This window comes from Rhinoraja longicauda, chromosome 1 (genome assembly GCF_053455715.1).
Source record: "Rhinoraja longicauda isolate Sanriku21f chromosome 1, sRhiLon1.1, whole genome shotgun sequence".
Taxonomy (NCBI): domain Eukaryota; kingdom Metazoa; phylum Chordata; class Chondrichthyes; order Rajiformes; family Arhynchobatidae; genus Rhinoraja; species Rhinoraja longicauda.
Genome location: NC_135953.1, coordinates 30,909,671 through 30,934,236, shown reverse-complemented (window position 1 = coordinate 30,934,236; position 24,566 = coordinate 30,909,671). Strand labels below are relative to the sequence as shown.

The 24,566-nt window shown below is 39.5% G+C and overlaps 1 protein-coding gene across 1 annotated transcript in view; it reads left to right on the top strand.

Annotated features, from left to right (window-relative positions):
- The first annotated feature begins 498 nt into the window (after window positions 1-498).
- Window positions 499-24,566, top strand: part of LOC144608742 (A disintegrin and metalloproteinase with thrombospondin motifs 12-like) — a 417,538-nt gene continuing 393,470 nt past the window's right edge. Inside the window, exons 1-2 of the mRNA XM_078426828.1 lie at window positions 499-705; window positions 884-1,242. Of these exons, the coding sequence (XP_078282954.1) occupies window positions 582-705; window positions 884-1,242 (483 nt within the window). The 5' untranslated portion in view covers window positions 499-581. The remainder of the gene's footprint in view (window positions 706-883; window positions 1,243-24,566) is intronic.

Genomic DNA, 24,566 nt, shown 5'->3' with positions numbered 1-24,566 from the left:
ACTCCAGCAGTTTGTGTCTACGGTGTCAACAAGCATCTGCAGTTCCTTCCTACACAAAAAGGTAAAATGTGAACCTTGGTAGCGAGATGCCGCTCCATTCTTTGAGTTTATTTCATTTAATTCAAAAAGCAAAGATCCAAAAAGGAAACGTTCAGCATCAGAATTCCCACAAAGTACTGCCGGCGGGAAAGGGGAATCTCTGCTATGGTTTGTGTTCCAGCCCATGTGAAAAACCACACTGCGTGCGTTAACTTGCACATATCTGCACAGAACTGCACACAAGTGCATGTAAGCAGGAGTTAACTCGGAGAGGGTTTTTTTGTTGTTGTTTGGTTGGAAACTGCCATGGGCAGTTATCGAACCTCCCTCTTCTCTCAAAAAAAAAAAGAAGACGCCAATGTTCTCTCTATCTCTCCTCCTCTCCAGCGACCGCCGGCATTTTTACAAAATCACCCTCGCCCATCTTCATTTTTCGTTGCCGACCCCTGAGATGGGGCCCTGTGCATCGGTCCCTCCCGCAGGGCACACAGTCAGTCTCTCTGCAGGACCTCCTGTGAATAGATGCCACTTTTAACTGCAACATGCTCCGGGCAGGACAGCGCTGTATTACGGGCATTCTCCTTACTGTCAAACTCTGCGGTTATCTGGCAACATGCCGCGGCAGTCTTCCGCCGGACAGTTTGCATTTCGCAGACGAAAAGCAAGGTTTGTGAATTTTGAAAAACTATCTCTGCGCTCAACAGTTTTTTTTTCTCGCTCCCGATGCCCTTTACGTGACATGATAACTAACGCCAGTGCAAAGTAAAAAAAGGACTCTTGGTGGCTGGAGCCTGCTGTGGATGTGCGTAGTTGACCCTCTGTGTTACTTTTTTCTTTCTTTCAGAAAAGTTCATCAAGGCTTTGCAGAGTTATGAAATCGTTCATCCGGTCAAAGTGGACGAAAGTGGAACTTTTCTGTCCCGGGACGTCGTTCACCATGTCAGTCACGTTGGAAGGCGGGACCTCAGAATGCAAGGCGACCGCGTATATTACCAATTAGTTCACCGAGGGCGAAAATTGCTCTTTAACTTGACCGTCAATCGACCTTTTCTTTCTCCGGGCTACGTCCTGGAGAAAAGGTATGGGAACGTAAGTGGTGCCGTGATTCAGGCCCATGCAGAGAACACGTGTCATTTCCTAGGCAGGGTAGAGCATCAAACTCTGGGGAGTGGCGCGGCTGCCGTCAGTACCTGTGAAGGACTGGTAAGTGGCAACGAGGGGGTTAACATGGGGGACAGTTCAGCAATGCTGAGGTGATGCAAGGCGCGAAATAACTCTCATCTCACTAAGAGCTGGGTAGTTCGTCCCCCCCCTCTCTCCCCCTCTCCCCAAAACCATATACAAAAAGATACACGCCGTCAACACTGGATCTACCCTACAACGCTTTCTTTAAGAAATTATAATTCTTCGCACTAATGCATGGAAAGGAAGGAGATCTGAGAGCAAACCCAGCAAATCCTGAACTCACTCAATATCTTCAGAGTGAATCGAGCAGTGTACATACCAGGCACTTCATCATGCTAAACTGGTCGCTTCTCGCCACGACTGCTAATTGCTTCCAGTTTTCCCCCCTGTTTTGTGCCTTGTTTAAACGGCGTCAACACAGCTGTGTTTGCATTGTTCCACAGTACAGCAGCTTGCATCTCAGCTCTGCAGTTTTCGTGCCGTAGAAATGAAATGAAATGCAAGGCAACACCATCATTCTGTTTTGAAAGTTAAATTTAATATTTCAAAGCAAAAAACCCACAGTTGCTGGACATTTTAAAATAAATGCTGGAAATACACAGCAGGTCAGACAACCTCTGTGAAGATACACGACAGTCTTGTGCGTCGCCTGTCGCATGTTGACTGACCTCTTGAGTATTTCCAGCATTTTTGTTAACATCTGACATTTTAAAACCGTACCAAATTTGTTCAAATTTTTTTGCAAAGGGTTGTCTGATGAAGCCTAACTGGAGTGGAATCACATAGTTAGGGAGGATCCTGGAGATTGACTCAGCTTTGTTAATTATGATCAGTCCTGTGCTATACAAATAAATTGACTTGACTTGTAGTGTGGCTATTCTCCTTTGTTGAAGAGATTCATCTGCCACACTCTAGGAATGTCATTAAACCAGAGAGGGTGCAGTAATGTTTCATAAGCATGTTGGCGGGACTGGAAGGCTTGAGTTATAATGGTTCAATGGTACTTTAATGTCACATGTACCTAGACACAGCGAGGAGAGCCTGATTAGGCGGAATTCTTACTATCACAATGTTTAAGAAACATTTAGACAGGTACATGGATAGGACAGGTTTAGAGGGATATGGGCCAAATGCAGGTAGGTGGGACTAGTGTAGATGGGACATATTGGTTGATGTGGGCAGGTTGGGCCAAAGGGCCTGTTTCCACGCTGTGAGACTCTGTGTCTCTAATCATTGACCATATTTGCTACTCCTGAGAGGTATTGTCACCCCCAGTTGGATGTATGCAAATGTGGGCATTTGTAAAAATAACTGTGAAGCCTATGCAGTCATCTAGCCAGTTAGCACACAGCACTTATTGTCGAGTAATATCCACTTGACATGTATCTCAAGGGCAGCTAGTTCTCATATTGTGATATGGTTGATTTCCATTGTCTTCAGAAAATTTAATCAATTATGTTATTCTTTTTGAAAGCCAAGAGACTCTTGAGATCTCTTCCACATTAAAAATCTTATCAGCAGCCATGAGCCTTTGAATGGGACTCTGATTCGATTTAAATATTTTTGCACAGATTGCCATTGTGGCATCTTACGTGATGTGAACATGGATTTACACAGCACGGAAACAGGGCCTTCAGCCCAAGTCATCTATGCTGACCAAGGTGCCTTTCTGAGCTCATCCCATTTGCCCACATTTGGCTATATCCCTCTAAACCTTTCCTGTTCCTTAACATGTCCATATTCCTTTTAAGCATTGCAATTCTACCTGCCTCTACCAATTCCTCTGTGCGATATACCCAACACCCTCAACGTGAGAAATCTCTCCTTTGCATCTTTCCCCTCTCAACTTAAACCTATAGTTTTAGACTCCTCTGTTTTGGGAAAAAAAGTCTCTGATGCTTCTCATGATTTTATAAACTACTGTTAGGCCATCCCTCAGCCATCTTTGCTTTAGGGAAGAGAATTCAGCTTAATCAGCCTCTCCTCACTGTGTCTAGGTACATGTGACAATAAAGTACCACTGAACTATTATATTTCAAACCTTCCAGTCCCACCTAGATGCTTGTGAAACTTTTCTGCACCCTCTCTGGCATTATTCCCATTGTATGGCAGCTAGATCTGCACAAAATATGCAGGTGTGCTCTTGGAATGTATCAAAACAAATGTTTATCACAGGACTAGCAGACCTCTTGAAAGAGGTCTTTTTGCCAAATTGATGGATGCAGCTCAATTGTCAGCATAAAGTAGGTTGATGTGAAGTATTTAATGTCAAAGCTATTCACAAGTGTTACTGCAGTTCATGCACTCAGAGGAAACCCATGCAGTTGTGGGGATATTATGGAGACTCCACAAAGGCAGCACAGGAGATCAGGATTGAACCCAGGTTATTGGAGCTGTGAGGCAGTGGCTCTACAAGCTGTGCCACTGCATGTTCCCACATGGTGGATTTAAGTTTGGTTCCTATAGTTTTGTTCCTTTTAGTGCTATGCGATTGAAGACATGATTTTCACCAGCATGAATTTCAATAACTAGCATTTTCAGATAGTTCGTATCACACTGGCAATTGAACAATAAACTTTCCAGTGTGAGAATCCAAATTGCAATTGCATATCAGATGCACTTTAGTGATATTTTTTTATACAACTGAGCTGAAGAGGTGATGCAAGGTAATGGGGAGCAATCACTGTTGGTTACTCCCATGCTATTCAGGACACCAGTGTGTTGAGGAACTGCCCAATACTTAGCTTGTACCATCCTTTCCCATTGATCTCAACTCATGGTCAGAAATCAACCTAGTGCCAGACAACACCACTACTTACTTAACTGATCGCTCCATTGCTCTGACCTCCACTGTAAATTTCTCGTGGAAGTTCTAATTGGACCTTTGGCTGTCACTACACCTTCTCCACTGCTCACCTTTCTTTATGCTTCCACCCTTGCCTCTTACACCCATATCAGATTAACTTCAGTCCCTGTCAACATCAGAATCTGATGCCCGGGCCTCGAATGGTGCTGAAATTTGCATCGCACTGGTGAGCCTTTGACTTAAGTTGTCATTTGTCCACTGCACAACAAATGCATAACATGCCCTTCAGTTGCATTACATTATTTGGGTGAGCAATTTTTAATCAGAGTTCTACAAACATGTTTTCAATAGTATGCTGCCTACTTCTTTGATAGTACCTGGTTAATGATTAAAAGCTATAATTTTTGGTAAAGAAAATTGTTGGAGCTAAGAACTGTATGTGTAAAACATTTTTTTTCCTCTATTACATGATGGAAATAATCATGTATATAAAAACATTTGCAAAGTAACCTGCTCTTATCTTACGAAATAAACATTTCTATTTCTTTCTGGTATCACTTCTTGATGCGTGTTTTCCGCCTCAAGGAAGTTGATACTATAACCAGAAACTCATCGATCAGTCCATAGCAATGAATTATAATTAATATCATAACCAGTAAAACATATCTTTGTCAAAAGGTGGCACCTTTGCCTTTGGTGATCCTGGGCTGAACATTCCATCTATGGATGTCCTGAAATTGATTTCCTGCTAGGGACTAGATATGCCATGAATTATGATATTTTTTTCCAATGACTCTCGGATAGCCTGTTATTAATTAACAATAAAATCATTAAACTTAAACTGATGAAAGTAAATTTTAGTTAGTGAGATTATTGTTGAAGAATTGAGCATCTCAATATACAATCTGCCAATGACATGAAGTGGGGATAACTGCTCTTGGTGTTTGAGTGTGGTAGGGAATCTAGGGAAATATCTTCAGTTCAAAATATTCCTCTTACACGGATTTCTAATTTGAACTATTGTTAATGATAGTACCATTATTTAAGGTATCTGCTTCTTTTCTATTGTTCTATTCTTTTTAAGCTTGAGGAGAAACTATTTCATGACAGTACTTTCATTTCAATTCAAATTAGTTTGGGACGTATGTGTAAAGTACAATGAGTTTGAATGATTGAAGCCTTCAGAAGTGCTCATGATATGCCATGGGCTACGAGAATACTATTGTTGCAGAAAGCAATTGAAAAGTCTTACTCAGCAACATAAGAATAAAATAAGTGATACATTATTCAATTATTTACTCATTTCCCCATCCGTGACCGTGGGATCTCCACTTTTTCAAATGTATTCAAGTAAATATCAAGATATCTAGATATATGTGTTAGCAAGATGTCTAATGCTTCATGACACTGTTAGGGTCATACAGTCATAGAGTAATATAGTGTGGAAAAAGGGCCTTCAGCCCAACTTGCCCACACCGGCTTACAAATCCCAGCTACACTAGTCCCGCCTACCTGCCTGCATTTGGTCCATATTCCTCCAAACCTGTCCTATCCAAGTACCTGTCTACTGTTTCTTAAAAGTTGGGATAGTCCCATTCCGAAGCTCCTCTGGCAGCTTGTTCCATACACCCACCACCCTTTGTGTGAAATATTACCCCTCAGATTCCTATTAAATCTTTTCCCCTTTACCTTAAACCTCTGTCCTCTGGTTCTCTATTCACCTCGATTCACCTACTCTGGGCCTGATCTATTCCTCTCATGATTTTATACGCAAATTTCATGTTCCCCATTGCTAATTATTGATGCCCACAGTTGCCAATGGTCTTGATCAATAAACAATTCCAACATTGCTACAAGACTAGACACTCTGGGCTTTAGACAGTAGACAATAGACAATAGGTGCAGGAGGAGGCCATTCGGCCCTTCGAGCCATTCAATGTGACCATGGCTGATCATTCTCAATCAGTACCCCGTTCCTGCCTTCTCCCCATACCCCCTGACGCCGCTATCCTTAAGAGCTCTATCCAGCTCTCTCTTGAATGCATTCAGAGAATTGGCCTCCACTGCCTTCTGAGGCAGACAATTCCACAGATTCACAACTCTCTGACTGAAAAAGTTTTTCCTCATCTCAGTTCTAAATGGCCTACCCCTTATTCTTAAACTGTGGCCCCTTGTTCTGGACTCCCCCAACATTGGGAACATGTTTCCTGCCTCTAACGTGTCCAACCCCGTAATAATCTTATACGTTTCGACAAGATCCCCTCTCATCCTTCTAAATTCCAGTATATACAAGCCTGGTCGCTCCAGTCTTTCAACATATGATAGTCTCGCCATTCCGGGAATTAACCTAGTAAACCTACGCTGCACGCTTTATGCCACATGTGGCAGGTTATAGTACTCCCTCTTCATTTTTTTGGCAGATGTTGGGATAGCCCTGATTTGGGAAGTACTCCACCGCAGGCAAGCCAGAAAATGACATGAATTGCACTGCACCTTAGGTCTGAGCTAAAAGGCACAGCATTACAGGGTGTAAATGGAAACAGGTGGAGAGGGAAAATCTGTCAAGGTTCACATATGATGAAGGGGAAAATGGGACCATAAACAGTATTTCTTTACAGGCTCTTACTTGAGTTAACATTTGGTCTGTTTTGGGATTGAGAATGTGAGGAAAGACTGGAGCGACTAGGCTTGTATACGCTGGAATTCACAAGGATGAGAGGGGATCTTATTGAAACATATAAGATTATTAAGGGATTGGACACATCAGAGGCAGGAAGCATGTTCCCAATGTTGGGGGGAGTCCAGAATCAGGGGCCACAGTTTAATAATAAGGGGTAGGCCATTTAGAACGGAGATGAGGTAAAACCTTTTCAGTCAGAGAGTTGTAAATCTGTGCAATTCTCTGCCTCAGATGGCAGCGGAGGCCAATTCTCTGGATGCTTTCAAGGGAGAGATAGGTAGAGCTCTTAAAGATAGCAGAGTCAGGGGGTATGGGGAGAAGGCAGGAATGGGATACTGATTGTGAATGATCAGCCATGTTCACATTGAATGGCGATGCTGGCTCGAAGGACCGAATGGCCCACTCCTGCACCTATTGTCTATTGTCTAAATCTCTCACCAGTGTTGATAAAGAACACTGCAGCTGTTTCTTGTAATCCCTAGCAAATTGATGCATTTTTGCTTAAAATGCTTTATCCATTGATTTATTACTAAATTAGCTTTCAGAATAAATATACAGGTTCACTTGCAGTAAACTATCCGACTTATTTTGATTTACAAGAGACTCCAGGATAGGTATTGAGCCAAATCTGTTTGGAGTGGGACAAGTATAATGGCATGAATATTGACTTACATTCAGCTTGAAAATAATTTGCCATCTCCTGCACTGTAAAGCAGCAACATCAAGGGTGAGGTCAGGGGTATCTGGAACTGCAGGGAATGATTTAGTATCTCCTCAAATAATGAGATTTTGTCGAGTCAAAATTAGTTAAACCACCCACCAGTGAAAATAAATAGAGGATGAAAGGAAAATACTGTACAATGAAATTTAAGATTTTCCATATTTTAAATCTCTAATGCTAATTATCTACATGCCGATTGGTTTAATATGTGTTATTTCTGTGGTGAAAAGATTGATTGGCTTTACGTTATAAATTGTCACATTGCGGAAAAGGTACTTCCTCTCTTGTTATTGAACTTCAGCACTTGCGATAATGCCATAATGAGTATGGAAGTTGGGAGGTCATGTTGCAGTCATGTAAGGCATTGGTGAGGCCACCTTTAGAGTATTGTGTTCAGTTCTTGTCACCGTGTTAGAGGAAAGATGTTGTCAAGCTGCAGAGGGTGCAGAGAAGATTTACAGAGGAGGTCACCAGGACTCGAAGGCCTGAGCGCTAGGGGGAGATTGAGAAGGCTAGGACTCTATTCCTTTACGCGTAAGAGGAAGAGGGGTGAACATATAGAGGCGTACAAAATCATGAGAGGTAAATGCACAAAGTCTCTTTCCCAGAGGAGGCGAATCGAGAACCAGAGGACATTGGTTTAAAATGAGGGAGGGGGGGAAGAGAAGATTTATAGGAGCCTGAGGGGTAACCTTTTTACGCAAAGGGTTGTGGGTGTATGGAATGAGCTGCCAGAGGAGGTAGTTAAATATCGCAACATTTAAGAAACATTTTGACAGGTACATGGATAGGATATGTTTAAAGGGATAAGGGCCAAACGCAGAAAGATGAGACTAGTGTAGATGGGACATGTTGGTCGGTGTGGGCTAGTTGGGCCGAAGAGCCGGTTTCCACGTGAAATCTAATTCCGCAAAGAATTCCACAGATTTACCCACCCTCTGACTGAAAAAAATCTCAAAAATAGACCACATTATATTTCTAACCATTCCTAGTATGATAAAGGTTCGTTGACTGGAAATATTCATTCTGTTTCTCTTTTCTAATATTGACAGAACTTAATGAGCAATTAATGTGCAAATGTTACTAAGTTCTGAAACATAACAGAAGGGTAAGGATGAAATACCACTTGTATGTCACAAGTAATGATGAGTCTGAACCCAGTCAGCAAATTACAAAGATAAGCACCTCCCTGCATATATGATCAATCCCGAACTGACTTGGTAATTTTACATTAATAACAGCATGTGCTGTGAAATTGCCTTTATTTTCTAGGAAAATTTGACATGTTATGCCTGTTCAGTTCAGACATGCAACTTTATAGTGGAATATATATTTGATTGATGGTTTCTTTACTGTTTTAGGGGTCACTATATTTCAATTCCAATGGACAATTATGTTTTTAAAAAGTACCCTCAATCTGTATTATTCCAGTTGAACAATCTATTTGAAATCATCAGAGAGTAAAGTATAGAGGACGGTAGTCATGATGTAGGCACTCGACCCAAAATGTCGACCATATCTTTCAACCCACCTACTGCACCTGCTGAGTTCTTCCAGCAGATTATTTGTTCTTCCGGATTCCAGTATCTGCAATTTCTCATGTCTCTATCATAGGAGTTTTATGAATGATTACCAAATAATCTCTAAAAAATGAAAATCAAGGTAGGTTGAATTAGGAAAATTTAAAAATAACGGCAATATTGTGCATCAGTCTGATGAAGGGACCCGACCCGAAACATCACCTGTCCACGTCTTCCAGATATGTTGCCCGACCCGCTGAGTTACTCCACCACTTTGTGTTCTAAGTTGAAAACAATTAATCAGGAATTTTGATATTAAGTCTGATCATTAAATGAAACACCTTGCTGCTTAGGAAGAGGTTAAAGAATGTGGTTAAAGCCCTTGCACTTCATGGGATTGTTATACCTGATGTTGAGTCATATATTAAAGAAGATAACTAACAGCTGGGTAGATTTTCTGGAGGGTTTTTAAAGAGGAATGAAAAGTAGGGAGGTGGAGAGGTTTCAGATGAGAATTTCCAAACACAGGTGCATGTCAACTGAAGGCACAGCTATCAATACTGGAGCAAATACAATTGTGTTTGCTCAAGTAGCCAAAATTAGGGGAAGAGCAGATATCAAGGATTGATGTAAAATAAAAGGAAAACCCAGGAATATGCCAAAACTAGAAACACTGTTAACAGCGGATCACAGTACATTAGTAAATACAAGAGGTCGTGGATGAATGAGCCACTATGAATTAGGACATTACTGGCAGATCTTTAGATAATCTCAAGTTATTGGAGAATAGAATACAAGAAGGTAACCAGGGATATACTGGAAAACTCAAGTCCAGAGGTAACAAAAACGTGATTGAGCTTCTCGGCAGCAGATGAGCTCAGGCTGGGGCACAATCGGATATTGTGCATCAGTCCAACGAAGGAACCCAACCCAAAATGTTGTCTGTCCATGTGCTCCAGAGTAGCTGCCCAACCTGCTGAATTACTCCACCACTTTGTGTTCAAAGAAGGAAACAGTTAATCAGGAACCTTTGATATTTAGCCTGATTATTATTATTTTTTTTAAAAAACATTATTTAAATTTTAACAAAACAAATACATGTATGAACTCATAGTACGCGATGGTACCTACATTATAAATTCGATTATACATTTAAATTCGATTATACCTGTATTGTTCTGTATTATCTCCCCACCCACAACCCCCCTCCCCCCACCCCCCAGTTAGAAAAAAGAGGAAAAAGGAGAAGAAGAAAGATAAAGAAATTTTAAAAAAAATTAAAAAAGGAAAGAAAGAAAGAAAGAAAGAAGAAAGAAGGGAACCTGGAGACAAGAAGGAAACACTTCCGGCTAATTTCTTATTAAATTCTTTTTAGGGGTATCAAAACAATCCTGAAATTAAATATTTCCAATTCTTAATCCTAGTTTTAAAGTGAATGGGTTCCAAAGTTTCAAAAAGAAATCATATTTATCTCTCAGATTATAAGTAGCTTTTTCTAATGGGATACAACTACGTATTTCTGCATACCATCTTGCAATTCTTATTTCATTGTGATCTTTCCAAGTGACCGCCACACATTTTTTTGCTATTGCTATTGCTATTTTGAGAAATCTTTCCTGATATTTATCTAAAATTAATCTTGGTAATATTCCTTTAGTATCTCCCAATAAAAACAACCTTGAATCCAATGGTATGGTCTTATTCATCAATTGTTCCAAAAAGTTTTTTAGGTCTTTCCAAAAAGGAGTTACCTTAGGACATGCCCGTGTTCAAAGTAGGAAACAGTTAATCAGGAACCTTTGATATTTAACCTGATTATTAAATGCGGCACCTTGCTGCTTAGAAAGGCTCTAACTTTGTGATAGCACTGTGGAAACCAATTATTTTACCTGCGTCATGAATCATATTTTCACTTCTACTAATATCAATGCAGGTCAATCCCAAACTGCAGGAAGAGAGTGCAGAATAAGAGTGTGAGCAATTCTGACTATCTTTTTACCTGTTGCTTTCTGTGCAGGTTCTCTTTATCAATGGTCAATGATTTGGAATTTTGTATTGAATCTTCTATATTATTTCAATTTTTGAGCCTAGTAATTTTTACAATTTTATCTGACCTGCTATTGAAAGTATTGAAAGTACTTTCTCCTTTGATTTTAGTTGAATCACAGCTTTTCTCCTATTGCAGGTGGTTAAGGAGTCCAACAGATTCTGAACTGCCTTGTGCAATCAATTGTCCATCATTGTCAATTACTTACCAGTGTGCACAATTGTCATTTAGTTTCGTTCCCTGTGCTATTTTTCATTATGTTTTGGTGTGTTAATATTTTTTCTATATTTGCATGATCTATAGGCATCATTTTATTTAGTTCTGATGAGAGTGAGGGAGTGAGGAATGTAAAAAATAAAGGAAAGTACTTCCCTATTATTTCATGCAGAACCTACTTCCAATTTATCTCCTGAGTTTCTCATGAATTTCAAGTTGCGCTCAGAAAAATGAATGACCCTTAAATGCTCACACCACTTTGATCTGTGGCACAGATCAGTTTGACACATAACTCTACAGGGTGGGATAGGTGACTAAAGTGTTAGTGGTGGAGCATTGTGGAACTAGTAACCAACATTCTATTAGTTTTTAAATCGTTATGAAAAAGGAAAGGGCTGGCCCATAAGTTGAAGTCCCAAAATGAGGCAAGGCCGATTTTAATGTTATTAGATAGGAACTTTCCAAAGCTGATTGAGGGAGGCTGGTGCAGGGAAAGGGAGATCCAGCAAGTCATAGGCTTTTAAATGTGAGATAGTGAGAGCTCATGCCCAGCAAGTTCCTGTTTGAGTGAAGGACAAGGCCGGGCAGGAGACTGTTCAAGAAAATAGAGGGATATAGCTGGTGCAGGCAGCCAAGCGAGTAAATCCCTTAAAGAGTAGAGGGGTGTAGGAATACACAAGAGGGCAAGCAGGAGGATAAAAAGGGGACATGAGACAGCTTTGTAGAAAAGGTAAAGGTGAATCTAGAGAAGATTCTACGTATATCAAGGGCAGAAGAGTAATGAGGGAGGGAATAGGACACCTTAAAGATCAACAAGGCGTTCAACGTGTGGGGCCACAGGAGATGGGCAAGGTGCTAAATTAATATTTATCAAGTGTATTATCCGTGGAGAAAGATATAGTATTCTCAGGAACTCGGTAAAGTTAACGGTGATGTTTGGAAGTGAGTCCACAATACAGAAGGGATGCTGGATACATAATGGTAGATACATAATGGTAGATAAATTCCCTTGACCTGATCAAGGGTTTCCTAGGACATGGTTGGTAGCTAGCAAAGAAATTATAGGGCCACTGGCACAGATATTTGATTCATTGATAACCATGTGTGAAGTGCCGAATGACTGGAGGATGGCTAATGTTGTGACTCTGGTTAAGACAAACTGGTGGGAATTACAGATCGTTGAGCCGAATATCAGTAGTGGGAAAGATGGAGAAGAGGATTCTGTGACACAACACTGACATGCATTTGGAAAGGCAAGGATTGATTTGGGATAAAGATTTATGCATGGGAAAATATGTTTTGGGCATGGGAAAATATGCGTTTAACTGTTTTACCATTTCCTTGTTTCCCAATATAAATTCATCTGTCTCTGACTATAAGGGACCTACATTTGTCTTCACTAATCCTTTCCTTTTTACATACCTAAAGAAACTTTTACAGTCAGTTTTTATATTCCCCGCAAGCTTTCTTTCATGCTCTTTTTTTATCCCCCTCTGAATTAACCCCGTTGTCCTCCTCTGTTGAGTTCTAATTTTTTCCCAGTCCTCTGGTTTGCTGCTTCCTCTGGCCAATTTATATGCCTCTTCCTTGGCTTCAACACTATCCTTGACTTTCTTCGTCAGCCACGGTTGAACCGCCTTCCCAGTTTTTTTTTTTTTGCCAGACAGGGGTGAACAATTTCTGTAGTTCATCCATGCGGTCTTTAAATCTTCGCCATTGCATCTCCACTGACAACCCTTTAAGTATAATGTAGTGTTAGGTAAGATTAAGTATAATAGGTTGGTCTGGAAGGTTAGATCATGTGGTATTCATGGTAAGCTGTCCAATTTACAAGGGTGCTACTGGATCTGAGGGTTTGAATAAAAAAGAGAGATTGGACAGACTTTTTTCTTTAAGGCGTCGGTGGTTCAGGGGAAAGCTTCTGGAGGTTCATAAAATCATGAGGACCATAGACTTTTCACACATGCACAATGACGAGACAGAGTATGGGAAGGAGATTGAGAACTTAGTTAGCTGGTGTCAGGACAGTAACCTCCCCCTCAATGTCAGCAAGATGTAGGAGTTAGATATTAACTTTGGGATCATGCCCCAATCCGCATCAATGGTGCGAATGTGGAAATAGTTGAGAGCTTCAAGTTCCTAACATTAATAGTACCAATGATATCTGTTGGGGACCAACCACATTGATGCAACAGCCCAAAAGGTACATTAACACCTCTTCTTCCTGAGGAGTCTGTGGAAATTCAACATGTCTCCAATAACTGTTACAAATGTCCGTGGATGTACCCTTGAAAACATATCGTTAGGTTGTATCACAGCTTGGTTTGTGAACCGCACTGCCCAAGACCAACAAGGAATTACAGAGAGTTGCAGATGAGTCAGTCACACAGACCAGACTTCCCACCATTAACTCCATCTACACTTCCCGCAGGTTCAGAAAAGCAACCAACATAATCAAAGACTTGTCCCACCCAGTTAATCCTTCTTCTCCCTGCTCCCGTCTGGCAGAAGGTACAGAAGCTTTAAAATGGACCATACATAGGAACAGCTTATTTCCCTCCATTATCAGGCTTCTGAATAGTCCTTCTATGAGCTATGGTACTGTCCAACTCATCTCTAGTGCATTGATGACATTGGACTTTGTCTATGGAACAAACCTGTACAATGTGCTACAATGCTGAGAACTATATTCTTCATTCCGTATCTTCCCCTTTGCTTTATCTATTGTATTTGAGTTTGAACTGATTGTATCTATGTATGGTATATCTGATCTGTTTGGATAGCAGGCAAAACAAAGCTTTTCACTGTGCGCAGTACATGTAACAATAATAAACCTAAACCTAAATTTCTTGCCCACACATTCCACTCAATATAACTATTGTTTTGATTTTAACCCGGGGCATGAGTGCAAATGAAATGAGAAAGGAAGTATTCTTACTTCGCCTTTCACGATCTCAGGATGTTCTGAAAGCGAAGGAATGTTTTTTGTAGTTTGTCTGGTAAGAAGCTTGCCAGCTAACCTAACAAACTTTCCCACACCACAATTATGTCACTCCCATGCCCTTAATTTCTGGAAATGGCACTTTGACGACTGAATTTTTAGCCCTCCAGTTACAAGTTTCTCCTTTCTTTTTTTTTAAATTTAAAAAAATATATATTTTATTTAATTTTTAACAGAACCCATACGTTATACATTATACATTTCATAGTAAACAATAGTAAACAATAGTCACTAACCTATAACTTCGATTATACACGTATTGTTCTGTATTTTCTCCCCTCCCCCCACCCCCCCCCCGCCCCCCCACCCCTCAGTTGAAAAGAAAGAAAAAGAAAAAGTAGAAGAAAGAAAGAAACCTGGAGTCCCGAGGGGGTCACTTCCGAGTAATTTCTTTTAAAATTCTTGCTAGGTAACAAGGCAATCCTGAATTTAAGTACTTCCTATTCTTAATCCTAACTTTGCCATGAATGGGTTCCACACCTTCAAAAAGAAGTCGTATCCATTTCTCAGATTATACGTTGCTTTTTCTAATGGGATACAACTCCGCATTTCTGTATGCCATCTTTCGAATCTTATTTCATTTTGTTCTTTCCATGTAACCGCAACACATTTTTTGGCTACTGCTAATGATATTTTGAGAAATCTTTCCTGATGTTTATCGAGACTTAGCTTTGGTGTTATTCCTTTTGTATCTCCTAGCAAAAACAACCTTGGATCCATTGGTATGATCTTATTCATCAATTGCTCTAAAAACTTTTTTAGGTCTTGCCAAAAAGGAGTTACCTTCTGACATGCCCATGTAGAGTGTATAAAAGTGCCCACTTCTTGGTTGCATCTAAAACACCTTTCAGTTGAATTTAGTTTAAATTTATTTAATTTTTCCGGGGTTAAATATAGTTGCTGCAAAAAATTATACTGTACTAAGCTGTATCTCACATTAATAGTATTTTTCATAATATCTAGACACAGTCTTTCCCAACTTGGTTCATCAATAATAATATTAAGATCTGTTTCCCATCTTTGTCTTGCTTTATTAATTCCTATCTTTGGACTAGCTATCTGTAGTAGTTTATACATTGATGATATAAATTTTTTAATTCCCTTACCCTGAATCAAGGATTCGATTCCTTTAATCTGAAATAGAGACATTGAATTTCCTAACTTTTCCCTTAAAAAAGATTGTAATTGATAATAGAAGAAAATACTATTCCCTGGAATTTGATATTTATTTCTCAATTGAGAAAATGTCAAAAAGATATTCCCTTCATAGCAATCTCCTATATTTTTAATACCCTTCTGTTCCCAGAGTTGTAGTATTTGATTATTCCAAGCAAACGGCAATAATCCATTTTTTACTAATGGAGTTTTAGCTGTTAAAAAAAATCTTTTATCCTTAACTTTAACTGTTTTCAACCATGTATTAATTAAATGTTTTAGCAAGGGTGACTCTTTATCCTTAACTAATATCTTCGCTTCCCATTTATATATAAATTCTTCTGGACAAGACTCTTTTATTTTATCCATTTCAATTTTAACCCATGCTGTTTTTCCACCCTCTTGATAAAAGGATGAAATAAAACTCATTTGTGCTGCCAGGTAGTAATTTTTAAAATTTGGTAATTGCAATCCACCTAATTCAAATTTCCATGTTAATTTTTCCAGAGACACTCTTGGCATTTTACCTTTCCAAAGAAAATTCCTCACAGTTTTGTTCAATTCTTGGAAAAATTTATTTGGCAAAGGTATAGGCAGTGTTGAAAATAAATACTGTATCCTCGGAAAAATATTCATCTTAATACAGTTAACTCTCCCTATCAATGTAATTGGAAGATTCATCCATTTCTTCAGGTCCTCATCTATTTTTTTTATTAGTGGTTTATAATTTAATTTATACAAATTATTTAACTTATTATCTACTTTAACTCCTAAAAACTTAATGCCTTCTTTTTGCCATTTAAACTGACTTTCTCTTTTACATTGATCATAATTGCCTTCAACAAGAGGCATTATTTCAGTTTTATCTTTATTAATTTTATATCCTGATACTTTCCCATATTCTTCCAGTCTAGAATATAGTTTTCTTAAGGATTCCAATGGTCTAGTAAGACAAATTAAGACATCATCTGCAAATAAAGTAATCTTGTAATCTTCCTGGTTAACTTTAAATCCTTTAATATCTAAATCTGATCTTATTAGCTCTGCCAGAGAATGGCCAATACAAATAAAGCCGGTGACAAGGGACATCCCTGTCTACTAGATCTTTCCAAATTAAATGATTGAGAAGATTGGCCATTTGTCACCACTTTGGCTTTAGGTTGTTTATAAAGAGCGTTTACCCAGTTAATAAAACTGTTTCCTAATCGGTACTTCTCTAATACTTTAAATAAAAAATCCCATTCTAACCTGTCAAACGCCTATTCAGCATCTAAAGCAACAGCTACGCTCAATTCCTTTCTTTTCTGTGCTAAATGTAAAATACTTATAAATCTTGCTACATTATCAGATATTTTCCTTTTTTTGACAAATCCAGTTTGGTCCTCTTTAACCAGCTTTGGTAAATATTCTGCCAATCTCCTTGCTAAAAGTTTAGCAACTATTTTATAATCTACATTCAACAATGATATTGGTCTATAAGAAGATGCATTTAAAGGGTCTTTCCCTTTTTTTTTAATTACAGTTATAATTGCCAATGAGAAGGAGTCTGGTAATGTAGATGTTTTCTCCGCTTGATGTATCACTTCCATAAATAGTGGTAACAACAACTCTTTAAATTTTTTATAGAACTCAGGCGGAAAACCATCTTCCCCTGGAGATTTATTACTTGGTAAAGAATATAGTACTTCCTCCACCTCTCTCAAAGTAAAGGAGGCATTTAGTCCCATCTGCTCCTCATTAGAGATTGTTGATAATCGTATCTTGGATAAAAAATTATTTATCTTAATTTCATCCTTTTCAGATTCAGAATGGTAGAGATTAGTGTAGAATTGCTTGAATACCTCATTGATTTCTCTAGGTTTATAAGTAATAATGTTCTGATCTGTTCTAATTGAATTTATTGTTCTTGATATTTGTTCTTCTTTCAGTTGCCATGCCAATACCTTGTGGGCTCTTTCTCCTAATTCATAATATCTTTGGTTAGTTCGTAATATTAGTTTTTCAGTTCTGTGAGTGTGTAATGTATTGTATTGAAATTTTTTATTTGCAAGTTGTGTTTTTTTTGTATCTGAAGAAGTTTTCTGTAAGTCTTTTTCTAATACAGTGATTTCTTTTTCTAATCTTTCAGATTCCTTCCTATAGTCTTTCTTTATCTTAGATGAATAGCTTATAATTTGGCCTCTCAAATAAGCCTTCATTGCATCCCATACAATAAATTTATCATCCACTGAATTTAAATTTGTCTCCAAATATAATTCAATTTGTCCTCGAATAAAATCACAAAAGTCTTGCCTTTTCAATAGTAAAGAGTTGAGTCTCCATCTATACACTGCCTGTTCTTTATCTGACATCGTAATTTTCATTAATAATGGTGAGTGATCCGATAACAATCTAGCCTTGTAATCTATTTGTATTATTCTACCGCTTAATTGAGCTGAAATCAAAAATAGATCTATTCTAGAATATGTATCATGCCTATTGGAATAAAAAGAGTAATCTCTTTCCTTGGGATGGCTTTTCCTCCAAACATCTATTAAATTTAAACTTTCCATTAAATTCAAGGTTGTCTTCGCTGCTCTTGTCCTTGTCGTTGTCCTTGATGATCTATCCATTACTGGATCTAAACAAAAATTGAAATCTCCCCCTATCAATATATTTTCATGTGCTTCCGCTAGATTTAGAAAAGTATCCTGCACAAACTTCTCATCATCTGTATTTGGTGCATATATATTCATTAAAGTCCACAATTCTGAGAAAATTTGACAATGTACGATTATAAATCTACCTACTGGGTCACTTACAATATTTTGTATCTTAATTGGTAGCGTTTTCTTAAATAGGATCGCAACCCCTCTTGCTTTTGAATTAAAAGAAGATGCTACCAAACTTCCTACCCAATCTCTCTTTAACTTTTGATGTTCTTTTTCCGTTAGATGTGTTTCTTGTAAGAAAGCTATATCCACTTCCAATTTTTTCATCTGTGTTAAAATTCTCTTCCTTTTTATCGGTCCATTTAACCCATTCACATTATAACTTAAAAAATTTAATTTATTCTCCATTCAATCTTTTTTTTTTTTTTTTTTCCCCTTCCTCCTTACCTTGTTACCTCTTCGAATATTTACGTTGTGCCGTATTTCAGTGTACTCCCTTCCATCGTCCAGGTACAAAAACAGATTAAAAGAAAAAAGAAAGAAAGAAAAGTAAACCCTCCCTCTAATGTTGTTAATAAATAAATTAACAACATTACCCCCCTCTATTATACGAGGTGTGGTCCACACCACACTTGTGCCCATGATTATGGTAGAGCATGCATATTCTCCAGCCCCCCCGATATTTCAAGTACTTCTAAAAATTAACTATCCTTAATACAATTGATCCCCTCTATAGTATACAAATCTTGTTAATAATCATTCATTCACGGATCTTCTTCACCAATTCTCGATGGCAATTCTTCAGCAAATTCTTGTGCTCTGACAAAGTCTTTGAAAAATTTATTTTCTCCAATGTTGATCATGATCTTCAAAGTAGCAGGATGCAGTAAAATGAACTTATATCCTTTCTTCCATAAAATATTTTTTACCTTATTAAATTCTTTTTTCCTGCTCAACAAGACATTACTAATATCTGGGTAAAAAATTATTTTTGTACCTTCATACTCTATTGGTTTTCCCTGTCTTATATTCATTCCGACTGATTTGAGGACCAATTCTCTATCTCGGTATCTTAAGAATTTAATCAACACAGATCTTGGCTTTTGATTATTCGTAGGTTTCGGTCTTAGAGCCCTATGTGCTCTTTCTATTTCCATCGGTCCTTGTTTATCTATTCCAAGACTAGTCACTATCCAATCTTGAAAAAAATTGATTGGGTCTTCCCCCTCAACTCCCTCTGGCAAGCCAACAATTTTAACATTATTTCTCCTGCTGTAGTTTTCCAAGGCATCCAACTTTTCCACGATCTTTTTGCTTTCAATTGTTGCAGCAGTAATACTATCTTCATTTCTTTCCACTCTGGATTTTAACAATTCGTTCTCCATTTCTATATTATCCACTCTGTTTATCACTGTTTGAAAGTCCCCCTCCATTTTTTTCAAAGTCTTATATATTTCCATATTGTCCTTATGAAGCTCCTTGTTATCGTTATGCAGTTCCTTATTATCAATGCTTTCACTTCTTTTTCCATCACTTTGTGAGCTCCTTCAATTTTCATGAGCCTTTTAATAATTTCTTCAAACATCGCTTTAATTTTAATCTCTGAATCTTCTTGATCCCTTTCTAGAGCAAGTGACCTTTTCCATGCTCCTTCATCTATTAGTGAGAGTAACAATGCTCCTTTATTTGTCCATCCAAGAATTTTTACAGGGATATGGTCACCTGGCTCTATCCGACCCACATTGAGCTCAAACAAGCAGCACTGTGATAATGTCCAGATAGTTTATTAATAAGTTCATATGTCATAGGTGTAGAATTAGGCCATTTGGCCCATTTAGTCTACTCCATTATTTAATACCATACAATACAATACAATACAATACAATACAATACAATACAATACAATATATCTTTATTGTCATTGTACAGGGGTACAACGAGATTGGGAATGCGCCTCCCATACGATGCAATAATTTAATTAACTAGTCAGTATTAATTTAAACAACCCAATGAAACAAATTGTAACAGTTTTAAAACAGAATAAAGTGCAAGTAGATCTGTGCCGGTTCACTGTGCGATGTGACCATCCGGCTGAGCAGGACCGGTTCATAGCAGCTATGGCCCTGGGGATGAAGCTGTTCCTGAGTTTGGAGGTGCGGGCGTAGAAGGCCTTGTATCGTCTGCCCGATGGTAGAAGTTCGAACAGACTGTTTTAGGGGTGTGAAGAGTCTTTGTGGATCATGGCTGATCTATCTTTCCCTCTCAGCCCCATTGTCCTGCCTTCTCCCCATATTCTTTGACACCCTTACTGATCAAGTACCTGTCAATCTCCGCTTTCAAAATACTCACTGACTCCACAGCCATTTGTGGCACAAGACTCTTCCCTCCGTATCTTCCATACTTCCGTACATCCATACTTGTGAGATGAACCACTGAGTGTACTTTTTGTGCACAGTCCAACGGTTCAACAAGGATCAAAGCCAATTTCCCCCCTGCTTTGTCTAAACAGGATGAGGGGTATGCCACTGAGTTTTGTTTGTTAATCTGCAAGGATTTCCTGTTTGGGGTCACTTTTCATTGGATTAGATGGATGTGCATCTTTCCTCTGTAGGTTCAGTTTCCACTGTTACAGAAAAAAGTCACCTGAAAGATCTATTTGAGAAAGAGCATGAGGATGGCCACTGAGCAGCTGCTACCTAAAGTCCAGAATGGGAAAACAGATGTTTTCCCTGCATGTATATAAATTGTTTTAGGTTGAAATTAGGGGATGATTGGATTTAGCAAGTCAGAGTTAATGTAACACCAAGGACCATTGCCAGAATAAATTAATGGTTGGTGGAGAGGTGGGGGGGGCTCATTGAAATGTACTGATTAGTCAAAGGCCTGGATAGAATGGATATGGCGAGGATGTTTCCACTCCTGGGAGAGCCTTGGACCAGAGGGCACAGCCTCAGAATAAAAGGATATACCTTTAGAAAGGAGATGAGAAGGAATTTCTTTAGTCAGAGAGTGGTGAATCTGGAATTCATTGCCACAGATGGCTGTCATAGGCTATTTTTAAGGTGGAGAATGACAGGTTTTTGGTTAGTAAGGGTGTCAAGGGTTATGAAGGAAGGCAGGAGAATGGGGTTGAGAGGAAAGATTGAATGGCAGAGTATACTTGATGGGCCGAATGGCCTATTTTTGCTTCTATGACATGAATTTATGAACAATTTCACTAGGAGGGTTAAAGGTGGGCAGTTTCATTGGCAGTTTACTCTTCTTGACACTGCAAGTATTTTCTATACATGAATTCCTTCTCATAATTGTATCATAATACATATGCCACCATTGTCCACATTCAATTCCCCATCCTTCGGCATAACATTGGTGACAAAGGTCTTCCCAGATCCTGCTGAAAATGTCTGAGACTTGCATTCTTTCCAAACCATCCTCCAATGATGTGTCGGAGGGAAATTCCACCCATACATTGTTACATCCCCACCTTTATATTTATTGATATTTGAGATAAGGTCGCTTGCAACAGAAAGGAGAAACTTGTAACTGGAGGGCTAAAGACTGGGCAGGTCCAGGAAATAAGATCACAGGAGTTGACAAAAATGCAGTGTTTCGAAATAATGTGATTGGGTTGCACAGTAACAGTACTTCTTTATCAGTCAATCCACATTCTTCCACCGGTACGGATTGAGGAGATAATGAACATTTGTGAACTGTTTGCTAAGAACTATTGTCCCTCTCCTGTTTGGAATTTCTGCTAATAATTTGCTCTTTCTAGCGCAAGCAAGGCATGAGGGGCTGCAGTGACCATTCTTTTGAACAGTCTCCAAGCATGTGTAGGAAGGAACTGCAGATGCCTGCTTACAACAAAGATAGACACAAAATGCTGGAGTAACTCAGTGGGTTAGCAACATCTCTGGAGAAAAGAAATAGGTGAAATTTTGGGTTTGAAACGTCACCTATTCCTTTTCTCTAGAGATGCTGCCAGACCCGCTGAGTTTAGTTTAAAGATAGAGCACGGAAACAGGGTCCTCAGCGCACTGAGTCCGCGCAGACCAGCGATCCCCACACATCAACACCATCCTACACACATTGGGGACAATTTTACCCTTATACCAAGCCAATTAATCTACAAACCTGTACATCTTTGGAGTGTGGGAGGAAGCCGAAGATCTCGAAGAAAACCCCACGGTCACGGGGAGAACGTACAAACTCCGTACAGACAGCACCCGTAGTCGGGATCGAACCCGGGTCTCTGGCGCTGCAGCGCTGCAAGGCAGCAACTCTACCGCTGCGCCACCGTGACGCCGTTACTCCAGCATTTTGCGTCAGTCTCCATGCAACTTGCTTGAGTCCTTGCCAGTGCATTTTAGTTGATTGACTATAGAACAACGCCATCTACCCAGGTGGCTCGTTGGCAGTGAAGTGAATGTTGCACAGAGGAGGAGTTGCAATGGAAGTGGAGGAGGGAGAGATATCTGTTGATGATAAAATGTAACATTTCTGGGGCTTAGCACAAACAAGAATTCTGTACTCACGGCTTCTAATATATGTTACATTTAAGCAACCTATTGTTTAATAAATACATTATTTAAGGTACCCTGATGTCCAGAAAGTTTATGCTGCAGTTTCTCTGAGTTGAAACCAAACTACCTTAACTTTCCCGATAACTCAGAATGCTGCCAGACAGATTTTGGTTTGTAAGGTTAGCCATCCTTGGGACTCACCATCAAACAGGCTGGGCTTTGTGGAGAGAGTTATCAATGGGTCCTTCAGCACTGTCAATGGTGTAATGTGGTCTGCTAAGGAAAAGACTGGAGATGTCAAGCTGGGTCCCACTGGAGCTGCCAAAGAATGATGCTGGTCTCTTTTGAAGTGGTAATACTTCCCCAGGACTTCAAAGGAGTCAGAAAGCAGACCGAGAAGACGTGCATTGAGCCATAATAGACACAGACACACAGTAAATCCGTTTCTGTACAACAACAGTCAGAGAGTGAGATCTGCAATATTTGCCGACATAGTGGTGAAATAAAATCTGAGCAAAGCATTTATATCAGGGGACATTTGGGATAGCTGTAATTATTACAAAGTTACAGGGCCCTAGTGAGACCGCACCTGGACTACTGTGTGCAGTTTTGGTCTCCAAATTTGAGGAAGGATATTCTTGCTATTGAGGGCGTGCAGCGTAGGTTTACTAGGTTAATTCCCGGAATGGCGGGACTGTCGTATGTTGAAAGACTGGAGCGACTAGGCTTGTATACACTGGAATTTAGAAGGATGAGAGGGGATCTTATTGAAACATAAAAGATTATTAAGGGGTTGGACACGTTAGAGGCAGGAAACATGTTCCCAATGTTGGGGGAGTCCAGGGGCCACAGTTTAAGAATAAGGGGTAGGCCATTTAGAACAGAGATGAGGAAAAACGTTTTCAGTCAGAAAGTTGTAAATCTGTGGAATTCTCTGCCTCAGAAGGCAGTGGAGGCCAGTTCACTGAATGCTTTCAAGAGAGAGCTAGATATAGCTCTTAAGGATAGCGGAGTCAGGGGGTATGGGGAGAAGGCGGGAACGGGGTACTGATTGAGAATGATCAGCCATGATCACATTGAATGGCCTGTTCCTGCACCTATTGTCTATTGTCTATTGTCTATTACCAAAGCTACCACACTAAAACCCTTTTTAATGAGGATTCCAGAACAATTGGATAATCCAGCATCCATTTGTTAAGAAATACTCACTTGGCAATGTGAACGGAGTCCAGAGTGGAGGTCGGATGTGCAGTCAGATCTGTGGGACTGAGTGCGTGACTGGAGCCAGGGCTGGGGTCTAGAACACCAGGGGTCGGGAATGTGAGTAGATTTGCAGCTGGAGCCAGTGGTCTAGGGTGCTTGCTTTCCGGCTTTGTTTTAGTCATTGGGTGCATGGACGGACAAGTGAGTGTGAATTAACTGCAGGTGCTGGTTTAAACCGAGGAGAGATCAGACTGAAGAAGGGTCGACCCGAAACGTCACCCATTCCTTCTCTCCAGAGATGCTGCATGTCCTGCTGAGTTACTCCAGCATTTTGTGTCTATCTTCGGGTGCATGGACAAATTTAGTATACTTCTGTGTAATTCCTAAAAACAGAAGTGAAATAAAATGTATTTGAGTAATAAAAGGAGTAATAGCCGAACACCACTAACATCCAAAGGATGCTGGATTATTGGGCCTTTACTGTATTGGGGAATGGAAAGAATGGTTTGTCGAATCACTGTCATAGATGGCGAAAACAGACCCTTCATTCCAGGGAGTGAACTCCAACTATCAACCAGTCATTTACACTAATCCTACATTCAACCCTTTCATTCCTCTCACATTCCCTTCAACTCCCTCCAGATTCTTTGAATCACCTACGCACCAGGGCAACTTATATTCTCCAATTAACCCGTAAAACTTTGGGGAAAAAACTGGAGCACGCAAAGGATATTCATTCATCACAGGGGGAACATGCAAACTCCACAGACAGCACCTAAGGTCAGGGTTGAATCTAGGTCTCAGGCATTGTGAGGCAGC